The sequence below is a fragment of the Notothenia rossii genome (assembly GCF_949606895.1).
Source record: "Notothenia rossii genome assembly, chromosome: 2".
Taxonomy (NCBI): Eukaryota; Metazoa; Chordata; class Actinopteri; order Perciformes; family Nototheniidae; genus Notothenia; species Notothenia rossii.
Genome location: NC_136904.1, coordinates 93097936 through 93109979, shown reverse-complemented (window position 1 = coordinate 93109979; position 12044 = coordinate 93097936). Strand labels below are relative to the sequence as shown.

At 42.8% G+C, this 12044-nt stretch overlaps 1 protein-coding gene across 2 annotated transcripts in view; it reads left to right on the top strand.

Moving 5' to 3' along the window:
• The window catches only part of kdm6a (lysine (K)-specific demethylase 6A), a 59460-nt gene that overhangs the window by 23717 nt on the left and 23699 nt on the right, over window positions 1–12044 (top strand). For both annotated transcript variants that reach the window (XM_079663606.1, XM_079663605.1), the window contains exon 6: window positions 5020–5140. In XM_079663606.1, the coding sequence (XP_079519732.1) occupies window positions 5020–5140 (121 nt within the window). The remainder of the gene's footprint in view (window positions 1–5019; window positions 5141–12044) is intronic.

Below are 12044 nucleotides of genomic sequence, written 5' to 3'. Positions count from 1 at the left end.
GGGAGGAGATGGCAGAGAGAACGCACTCCCCTGAAAACTCCCCTTGAATTCCTCCAGACTCAGAAAAAGTCAAAGTTCACTTTTTGGAGATCCATAGAAAAAGGGTGAAAATGAAAAAAAATATTCGAAAATAGTCCCTCATAAGGCGGGTAGAGTCCCTTGAAAACTCCCCTTGAATTCCTCCAGACTCAGAAAAAGTCAAAGTTGACTTTTTGAGATCCATAGAAAAAGGGTGAAAATGAAAAAAAAGTATGCCACAGCATGGATTCGAACACGCGAACAACCGCATCCAGGGGCGAGCGTTAACGCAGTGAGCCACTGGACCTAAGTACTCAAACATGCTTACTTGTGCATCTTAGACACTCTGAATTCACTAAATGTACAACTTTAACGAGAACTAAATGTAATGTCTGTCTGTCTTGCTCTCGTTCTGTCTCTCGTACCACTCTCGGTTCCACTTTTACTTTTGCGCGCTACCTGTCTCACTCTTTTCCGGCCTCCAGTTTTTCCTGCTGGAGCCCGCCGCTTAAAGGTGGGGGGCGCGGACCGGCCATAGAGCCCATAGAGTTAAAGGTGGTGGACTGTAACCTGTAAAATCCATAGATTTAGGAGGTCCCCTAGTGGCCGTTAGCTGTACAAATCCATAGATTTAGGAGGTCCCCTAGTGGCCGTTAGCTGTAAAATCCATAGATTTAGGAGGTCCCCTAGTGGCCGTTAGCTGTAAAAATCCATAGATTTAGGAGGTCCCCTAGTGGCCGTTAGCTGTAAAATCCATAGATTTAGGAGGTCCCCTAGTGGCCGTTAGCTGTAAAATCCATAGATTTAGGAGGTCCCCTAGTGGCCGCTAGCTGTACAAATCCATAGATTAGCCGCACCGTTATATAACCCGCAGGGTCGAAAAATGGGAAAAAAGGCGCGGCTTATAGTCCGAAAATTACGGTATATGAATGAATACACTTGAAAATAATCGCCTGTATCGTACAGTGGGCTGTCGTCTATTTCCAAGACATGTAGCTGATATTTCCCATCATGCATACAAGTATTTAACATCCATCTCTTCAGCCTTACAGTTTAAATAACTGACAGCTGGTCGTTGGGGAACAGGAAGATGAATATTCTAGCTAAAGCTTCTCATCACTGTTAGAAGCTTATCATCGGAAAATCCCTGAATCAAGACTTTCAGGGATTTGCCGTCTGTGAAGTTAACGTTAGCTCAAGCTGAGAAAGTGCTGAGTCAGCCAGTATATCTACTTTAAAGTCTTCTTGTTATCCAGGTTTGAAAGTTTATCATCTCCTTTTGTCCGTGGATGAATTTAAAACTGAGACAGAAAAAGTCCAACGAAGCTCATTTCTTTTGTCAGTGTCTAAAGAAGCTGAGTCTTTCCACTTTTTTTTTTTTGTGATATCATTTTTATTGAGATTAATACACAACATGTTCAAACAAAAGCATAACATTTTTCTTAATTTCTTTTTAATAAAATAACTAAAAGTACATAAGAAAAAGAAAATTTGGACAACAGCAATTACTAACAAAATATACAGAATACATATGTAAGCTAAAGATAATTCCGCTATATGTTTTATTTATCCAGTTGCATGTCCATTTCATTTATCCAGCGTTGACTTGGTGAACAGTATGCCACAAGGAGCCCATTCAAAGCAGCTCTACTTCTTTACCTCGGGGCTTTCACATTTGCATATTGAAATTCAACTGCAACACAAGCAAAATTTAAAATAACGACAACTCTTTTTAAAGCCAGGTGTGAATGCAAAGGCCTTTGTTCAGATATCATTATCCAAATAAGCCTTCCTGATACAGATCTCATGTTGACGCCAGGTGAGAATCAGGAAAAGGTCTCACAAGAGGAAATGACTCCAACTCTTAATTAACAGTATGTAGTACTAATGTATACATATTAGGGGCGCAACAACTAATCGACTTAATCGATTCAAATCGACGACCAAATTAGTTGCCAACTAATTCAGTCGTCGATCCGTTGGGTCTATGTTGTTACTCTCTGTTTGCGGAGCTGGCGACGTCACTCGGTGGATAAAAAACATTCGAAAAATGGCGGAGGCGTAGAGAAGCACGGTCCGACTCAAATGGATGTTTAATAAGAACTGGATACAGCGTGGGAGGCGGGGTCTCGTTCTTTCCTATGAGAGCTGCTCATTGGCACATGAGGACAAAATGGCCCAACTTTTGAGAGAGCGAAACGTCCCAGATTACCCATCATGCCTAGCTTTCAGAGCAGAAGAACCCGTATGTGCGCTCACAGAGCATGCGCAGTTGAGTTGCCCGTTAAGCCCCGCCCCCCGAGCTCCCACTCTCAGATGCGCGTTCATAATGCCGTGCATGACAGGTGACCTTTAAAGAGCTTTTTTTTTACTCGCCACCAGAAACAGATTTAATACATATTTGTCTTTTTTAGTCCATTCTTGAGGTATGAGTCCAAAAAACAAAGTCTTACTCTCCATGGGCACATGACATTTGAAAATATCTTGTAAGGCATTATGTGTCTCTCTCCAAAAGACCTCAATAACAGGGAAGTCCCAGAAAACATGATCATAATAACATAATGACATTTTCTCCAGCAGTATTTGTCAAGAGTAACGGGTTTTAAATGATATGAATGAAATGGGAGTCGTGGTGTTGGTTTGTTTCTGGTTCAGGTCACAGAGTTCACTTTCATCATCACATCCTGTGTGTGTGTGTGTGTGTGTGTGTGTGTGTGTGTGTGTGTGTGTGTGTGTGTGTGTGTGTGTGTGTGTGTGTGTGTGTGTGTGTGTGTGTGTGTGTGTGTGTGTGTGTGTGTGTGTGTGTGTGTGTGTGTGTGTGTGTGTGTGTGTGTGTGTGTGTGTGTGTGTGTGTGTGTGTGTGTGTGTGTGTGTGTGTGTGTGTGTGTGTGTGTGTGTGTGTGTGTGTGTGTGTGTGTGTGTGTGTGTGTGTGTGTGTGTGTGTGTGTGTGTGTGTACAATCTACCTATTGTAGCAAAGTCAGTTAACACTTTTTTTTTGTGATTCACAATTTTATTTTTTATAATTTGTTATAATGTATTATTCTTTATAACGGCTCAGGTCCATTAAAGTTAGTTATCATTGTTGATCATTTGAAAGAACATTGTTTTTGTTCGAGCAACCTAAAGAGACCTAATCTGTTGTATAGCTTTTGCATTTGTTTTATTGCCTACATTTGGGTTGTTTTTTGTTTGTTGATATTGTCCATTTGGAAATGCAGTTTTCTGAATAAAATAATTTTAACAAAATGTGGGCGTGTTTTTTATCCGATTAATCGTAGAAATAATCAACAGATTAATCGATTATCAAATAATGTGTTTGTTGCAGCCCTAATAAATATCATATTTTGAAGTGGAGGGCTGTGCAGACATGTGTGCAAAAAGCAGTCAGAGAGTTGAACATGTTTTCGAGTCAACATCTGGCTAGAAAACTTCTCAAAGCTCCTCCGTGGATTGACTCAAAATGGGATTTCACTCCGCTTTAATGCTTTTTGGTTGCACTTACTTATATTTTTTTAATATCTGACACCAATCACAGTCACAGCCTAAATATGAATATACAAAATGTGAATGTTACCGTAGCTTGTATTTATGATGTATTTCTTTCATGCAGAACATATCCAGAAGCTCGAGTGTTACAATCAGGTTTCATGATACCGTTTGGACTTCCACAAACACTGCTTAGTATCTTTTTATAAAGGTCCCCATACGTGCTGGCATTAGGTATTCTTCCTGGGGACACATGCAGCCAAACACACATTCATATATGCATTTTGTATCACTAGCTGACAGGACAGCAGACGAGCTTAGACTGCACAGAAAAGTAGTTAGACCCTCCAGAAAAACGCGGGCTAAATTCCTTGATTATGCGATTAAACATGCGGGGTTTTTATGTGATTTTATGCGGTGAAATTGCGGGAAGTTGCAAAAAATGCTAAATATGCGGGGGAAAAGAATAACAATTTTTTAAAATATTGGGCTGTCTTATTTATTCTCTCTCGCACACCAACTGCCACTAACGTTAAACCCCTTTACTATTCAATTAAACACATTCAATGTTTATTTACTGTAAAAGCAATTGGGCTATTTTTATCTCTCACACACACACACACACACACACACACACACACACACACACACACACACACACACACACACACACACACACACACACACACACACACACACTCTTCTCCGCCTCATTCTGTTTTCATTTACTCGTTCGTTATCTGACCAGCTTCAATCTTGTAGGCTACTCACTTCGTTTCTTGTAGCCCTCGAAAGGGTTTTGGAGGTTGAAGCCTTGGTGAACGTGAGTTGAATGGCTTTCTTGTCCGCAGCAGCAGAAAGCATATTTGAATGTTTGAATGAATCAAAGTGGGTCGTCACCGTCGATTTTCTCTTATGCTCCAACACACAGTTGCACGGGGTGCAGAATAGTTTCCCCCCACTTTTTGCCCGGTCTTTAGTAGAAATGTTCGTCGGTAAATGAGCTCTATACAGTGTTGTTTACATTCTGTAATGCGCGAGCTGATGACGTCACGTCAAGACGAGTTAACTTTTTTTCCTCAACTTCGTGTGGAAAAATGCGGGGATTATGCGGCCTTTTAAAAATCTGCGCCATTTTGCTGATTATGCGGTCAATTCTGCGATCGCTGAATCGCGTTTTTCTGGAGGGTCTAAGTAGTGCCATTATGTTGGATTATAGTCAACGTGATGAATGCAAAGCTCTAGTCCTGCTTAGATATCTTAATATCTGACACCTTGTCGCAGTCACAGCCTAAATGTCAATATTGAAATGTTGAGTCATATTGTGAGTTTGTCTGCTGGATGCTTGTGAAACCACCTCTGAGTAAAGTCGTTTTATCTGTGGTAGAAGAATGAGTCAAGGAGGTGATGTACCTGCAACAAGAGGGGTTAGTTTCAGTATCGCAGTTACTGTTGACTTCAATATTCGTGTTCTCTTTTGACCAAACGCTCTCGGTTTCTGTGTATTTTCCAGGTCGATCAAGGCTTTCCAGGAGGTTCTTTACATCGACCCCAGCTTCTCCAGATCTAAAGAGATCCACCTGAGACTGGGACTGATGTTTAAAGTCAATACAAACTACGAGTCCAGCTTAAAGGTAAGAGCAAAGGGTTTTATTTATTCTTTTGTAATATATGTTTTATTGACAGCGAACAATTGGTGTTTTTTCAAAGACATCGTTTTTGTACATCTTAAGTTTGTCTCTCGGAAATGCCTTTTTCTTTTCCTACAAAAAGATAAAACAGTCAAAAGTACAAACATTAGGGAGTGACCAGGACTTCACAGTCAAACGTTTGTAAAAATAAAATCTGGACTGTGAGGTTTTACTCTCTCTCCATCAAATAGTTCCAGTTTGTGATTGACAGATGATTTTATCCTCTCCATTTTGTAAACGTCCATCGATGCGTTTAAAGTTGGGCTATCTGGTGATGACCACTTCCTTTAAAGGGGAGCTATCATGCAAAATGCACCTTTTGATGTCTTTTATACATCAATGTGTCCCGAGTGTGTCGGGAACTCAGGCAGCGTTAGAAAATAAAACCCTCTCTCTTTTACTCCGTACCCAAATCTCTAAAAACGGGGGAACAACGGAGCTGATCCAGATTTGCGTCCGATATGACGTAATATCTGAAATGTGGACCCACGGCCCAATCAGAAACGTTGCTATCAGAAACAATGCCCGACTATTTTGGACGTAATATGGTCGGTGTTTACATTAGCATCGCTAACACTCAGAGCTAACCTGTACTGGAGAGCATGTGTGTGAAGAAGCAGGAAGTAAAAAGGAACTCACCTTGTGGTATAACCGGCAAGAGAGAAAGCCTTTGAGCTCCATACTGTTTCAGAGAGAATCCTTGATAATCCATGATATGGTGTTTCATCACGGCAGCATTTAGTTTAGACAGTAGCTGCCGGGTCCCGCATGAGCTCAGACCCCTCCTTTTTTTTATTTTGTATCCATTTTTTAAAGCTTTATACCCAAATCAGCACTTTTGAAACAGGAAGTGAAATAGAGGGATATGAGGCATGGCTAGAATGGGTGATCTGTTTGGTATTTTGAGCAAAACACTTCATAGACATGTTTTTTATATATTTGTATATATCTGAGACCTATGCTATTGCCTAAAAGTAGCATGACAGGTGACCTTTAAAGAGCTTTTTTTTAACTCGCCACCAGAAACAGATTTAATACATATTTGTCTTTTTTAGTCCGTTCTTGAGGTATGAGTCCAAAAAACAAAGTCTTACTCTCCATGGGCACATGACATTTGAAAATATCTTGTAAGGTATTATGTGTCTCTCTCCAAAAGACCTCAATAACAGGGAAGTCCCAGAAAACATGATCATAATAACATAATAACATTTTCTCCAGCAGTATTTGTCGAGAGTAACGGGTTTTAAATGATATGAATGAAATGGGAGTCGTGATGTTTGTTTGTTTCTGGTTCAGGTCACGGTCAGTTCACAGAGGAGTTCACTTTCATCATCACATCCTGTGTGTGTGTGTGTGTGTGTGTGTGTGTGTGTGTGTGTGTGTGTGTGTGTGTGTGTGTGTGTGTGTGTGTGTGTGTGTGTGTGTGTGTGTGTGTGTGTGTGTGTGTGTGTGTGTGTGTGTGTGTGTGTGTGTGTGTGTGTGTGTGTGTGTGTGTGTGTGTGTGTGTGTGTGTGTGTGTGTGTGTGTGTGTGTGTGTGTGTGTGTGTGTGTGTGTGTGTGTGTGTGTGTTGCATGTAGCAGCTTCATGTGTTCCTGCGTGTAGCAGCCTGGTGTGTGTGTATTGCTGCGTGTAGCAGCCTGGTGTGTGTGTGTGTGTGTGTTGCTGCGTGTAGCAGCTGTGTGTGTATTGCTGCGTGTAGCAGCCCGGTGTGTGTGTTGCTGCGTGTAGCAGCCCGGTGTGTGTGTGTTGCTGTGTGTAGCAGCCTGCTGTGTGTGTGTGTGTGTGTTGCTGCATGTAGCAGCCCGGTGTGTGTGTGTGTTGCTGCATGTAGCAGCTGTGTGTGTGTGTTGCTGCATGTAGCAGCTGTGTGTGTGTGTTGCTGCATGTAGCAGCCCGGTGTGTGTGTGTGTGTGTGTGTGTGTGTGTGTTGCTGCATGTAGCAGCCCGGTGTGTGTGTGTGTGTGTTGCTGCATGTAGCAGCCCGGTGTGTGTGTGTGTGTGTGTGTGTGTGTGTGTGTTGCTGCATGTAGCAGCCCGGTCTGTGTGTGTTGCTGCATGTAGCAACCCGGTGTGTGTATGTGTGTGTGTTGCTGCGTGTAGCAGCTGCGTGTGTGTAAACCCCCGCCCCCCCCCCCCCCTCGCACACAGACGGGGAGAGAGATCTCTCGTCTGGATTGGAAAGATAGAAAATACATCATAGACTCATTTTGTAGTCTTTTTGCATATTAGAAACAGAGTTGGCAAAACTAAGACTGCGATATAATGTTTTTTGTATCAATAATACATAAACATATTTTTTAAATGTCTCCAGTACCGATAAAAAGACCGATAACGTTGGAGCTTAACGGCGCGTGAAACCCACGTGATGACGTCACCAACGATTCGACGCTGAATTAGTTGGCAACTAATTTGGTCGTCGGTGAAGTCGATTAGTTGTTGCACCCTCCTCTCTTCTAAGTCTCTCTTTGAAGGCAGTGATACCGGGACCATCAGGGGATCAGCTTCCTCTCCTTAAAGCTGCTGTGGGGTCAGAGACGACCCTTCCTTCCTCTCTGATCCTCAGAGGAACAAAAGGCTGGAGGATCCTCTGTCTGCGGACACCTGTGAGCTGCAGCTGCTCAGACACTGATAAAAGCTTTGAGATGCAGAGATCTGTCGTCGGATAGTCACGACTCCCTTCAATGATATCTGATCCTGAGCTTTTGTCCTTCTGCAGACGTTTAGTCACAGGAATGTGTATTATGCATCACAGTGAGGGTTGCAGGCAGGGCTGGGCAACATACATGTGTGTTTTACGACCGCTGTTTGTCCTTTGTTTGGTGTAACGTTGTTCATGCTGCCCTCTTGGCCATGTCGCTCTTGAAAAATAGATTTAAATCTCAACTTGTACCTGGTTGAATAAAGGAGGTAGAGACATGTGGGGGAAACTTCTGAAGCAATAGGAGTCAGGACTCAGAGAGGCAGGAGGAGAGCCGGAGCTTTGACGGCAAACACTGACGGTTTATTTGGAGCTTTGGCCAACATGTCACGGGCCACGGTCTGACCACACGCGTGAGATGCCACAATCAATCCTGAAGAACTCTCCCCCAGACCCGTGTGTTTAGCTACTTCCTGTTGAGAGAGTAATCAACATGCTGCATAACAAGATATAATCATAACACCTCTATCAGCTGATCCAACAGGCAGGAGCAGGGAGACACTGAGAGCACAGCAGCCAGGCTACAGGTGCCTGAGCTCAGTCAGGACACACTGATACACTGGGTCAAAGTTATGGGCCTTGGGAAATAGTTCCCCAACAACATATATAAACACAAGTCTAATATATGGATATTGTGATATAGGCCTAATGCTGTGTCTTCCCTTAGTAAACTTCTCTTTGAAAACTAGGGATGCACGATATTGGTTTTTTGAAACCGATACCGATAACTTCCTGCTTCTCAAGACCGATAATAATATAATGTATATTAAATGTACCTTTAGTTTTTGCACACCTGGTGTTAAAAAAAAGACTTCTTGCTTTTTTCAAAAGCCTCGTGGATAGGTAAAAGCCCCGGTGCCTTTGCAGCTGGCTTTGGATTCGCCGCTAGTTTAGCAGCGCAGGCGTCTTCGTACGCTTTTAACACACCATCGTAGCCATGGCGATGTTTCAGGTGACTAATCAGGATGGAAGTATTATAGCTCGTTGCCTTTTTCCCTCCTCGTGGAACTTCTGCATTGCATTTGTTAATACAAATAGCAAGCAAACTATCTAACTCTGAAACTTTGAAATAGTCCCATACTACCGACGACATGTTTGTTTCCTGTCCTGGCTTCACGGCCGCACACCATTTACGTCACAGCCAGGCATGAGTTAGGGAGCGCTGGATTTGTGTGAAACTCCCCTCTTCCTAAACCACTAATACCACAGTACTGGCAAAACGGGAGGAGCCGAGTGAAAGACAAGCGCCCCTCATCCCAATCCACCCACACCGCAGTATTTTTTCTTTTTTTTTTACCCCAAAAATATATTGTATATTATCGGGGCTATTAATACTTTTATCGGGTTTATCGGGATGACGTCATAGTTCCTAATATCGGACCGATAATTATCGTGCACCACTAGTGAAAACGTATGCGATGTGTGAGTTTCGACTGTGTGGCGCCGTCTTAAATCTTGAGTTGCAGATAGGGCTAGGCAAAATGCAAGGAATAATGTGCAGCAAATCAGGTGTTCTTTCCCCATAACGACCGCCTCGCTGCCGTTACCCTGCTTATTACACGGCCAGATACTAAACAAACTACCGAATCCACTCCCAATATTAAATGAAAGTATTTTATTGACTTTAAAAATCATCTTATTTCTTCCGCTAAGAAAAAAAAAACTGCGCTGAAACTGCAAACAGCTTTACAGCAGCACTTATCGAGGTTTTCTGTAATTGTCCAAACCGTCTGTTCACAGTTTCTGATCCACTAACAAGTCCTTTAAACACTACAGAGCCCATACTGTGTTCCTGTTAGTGTTTACTTCCTGTCTGTCTTCTTCTGGTGATTTATCTGACGTCCATCGCTCTGTCTTTTACCCTCTTTTCCTTTCACTGGCCGTTCCTCAATCTCGAGGATGCTGGCTTGGTAGTCGCGTACTTCCAAGTCACTTCCTTCAGAAACGAAGCAAGTATACTTCCAAGTTACGGCTTCGGAAAAATAAGAAGAATGGAACAGGCTAACAAGTGTGCCACTCTCTCTAACGGTTTCAACATAAACTGTACCGAAAATAAATACCTCACGATGTCTATCTAATTATGAACTTGCTTTACAGTACTTTCACGGAACACATTTATGTTGATAACAATGTCACATATTTACCAACACATGTTCTACGCCACTACGTACTTACATTTAAATGTGTGCTGCGTCGGTTCAGCCATTCTCCGCAAGGGTTTTTTAAATTAGTCCGTGCGCAAAGCATTATGGGGATTTTAAGGACGCGAAGTCTACCCATGTGCAGCCTCGAAATTTCCCCCAAACCAAGGACGCGGCCTCGGTGGAATTCCAAGTATGCTGGACATTGGAACAGTCCTTCGGCGGCACTTGATGACGTAGCATCCTTGAAATATTGGCTTGGAAGCCAGTTTCCTCGAGATTGAGAAACGGCCTCTGTCTTGATCCTCCTTAGCAACGGTCATTATAGTCCTTACTGTACTACGGTATCAACGTGTCACATGTTCTTAATCGACCAATCAGAATCGAGTATTCAACTAAAGCCGTGTAATGAACATGTCTAATATATGGATATAGTGACATATGACTAATGCTGTGTCTTCCTTTAGTAAACTTCACTTTGAAAACCTTTGCTATGTGTGAGTTTCGAATGTGGACTCATCACTGCGGTACCAAGGCAGTGCAGATTGCTCAATGAATACAATTCTCGAGAGAAGTGATTCATTTGATTAAATTAGTTTTTGTATTTGTATTAAATCAACTGATGGAAAGCTAGGCATATGTATTATATTTGTCATTGCAAAGCTATTATTGTGTGTGTGTGTGTGTGTGTGTGTGTGTGTGTGTGTGTGTGTGTGTGTGTGTGTGTGTGTGTGTGTGTGTGTGTGTGTGTGTGTGTGTGTGTGTGTGTGTGTGTGTGGAATTATGCAGTGTGTTACAGCATTTGGAGGTTCAGTATTGAGCTGCACGTGCTGCACGTCCTCACTTTCTCTCAGAGGAGCCCCTCCCTCTTCAGCCTGGATCACTGCCAGCCACACACACACACACACACACACACACACACACACACACACACACACACACACACACACACACACACACACACACACACACACACACACACACACACACACACACACACACACACACACACACACACACACACACACGGCTGCCCCATTTCTCTACTGTGTGTGTGTGGCAGAGATTGAATAAAGGTAGTTGAGAGAAGGGAAATGAAAACAGGAAATTGTTGGAGACAGTTTTTCTGCAGATGATGTCGATGAGCGTTGAAAGGAAGAGAAAGTTATTTTTATGAAGGATGCTGGTTTCAAAGTGCTTCCTCCTCATTTATCCCATCTTCCTTTAGAGCACATTGAATCGAGGAAGAGACTAGTGATGGCCAGACTGAAGCAGTTTCAGATTTGACATTCATCTCACCAATTCATTTCTAGATTAATCAGATTTTTTTTTTCTTAAAGTCAATGTCTTTTTAATCCATGCATTCACTTTATTATGATAAAAAACACACGGACACGCAGGACATCTCCATATTTAAGAGGTAGAAAAATACATTCTCTGACATGTCTTGCTTTAAAAAAAAACCTTAAATGACCATATAGTTGAAGAGCCATCAATAGAATAACTGTTTCATCTCTACCTCTGACACTCGCTCCATTCTTCCAACGACTGGTGGGTTAGCCAATAGGAGCAGGAGAAAGCAGAGTGTGTGTGTGTGTGTGTGGGTCGGTAAGGTGATGAGTCGGCTGTCTCTGCAGAGCTGAGGAAGTGTGTGTGTGTGTGTGTGTGTGTGTGTGTGTGTGTGTGTGTGTGTGTGTGTGTGTGTGTGTGTGTGTGTGTGTGTGTGTGTGTGTGTGTGTGTGTGTGTGTGTGTGTGTGTGTGTGTGTGTGTGTGTGTGTGTGTGTGTGTGTGTGTGTGTGTGTGTGTGTGTGTGTGTGTGTGTGTGTGTGTGTGTGTGTGTGTGTGTGTGTGTGTGTGTGTGTCAGTTCTCTCTCTCTCTCTCTCTCTGCACTCTCCACTGCAGCCGTCTGCTGAATAGTAATCAGTGACACCAGGATAGGAGACAGAAAGAGAGAGAGAAGGATAGCGATAGCAAGAAAGAGAGAGGGAGGCGAGACATGAGGAGG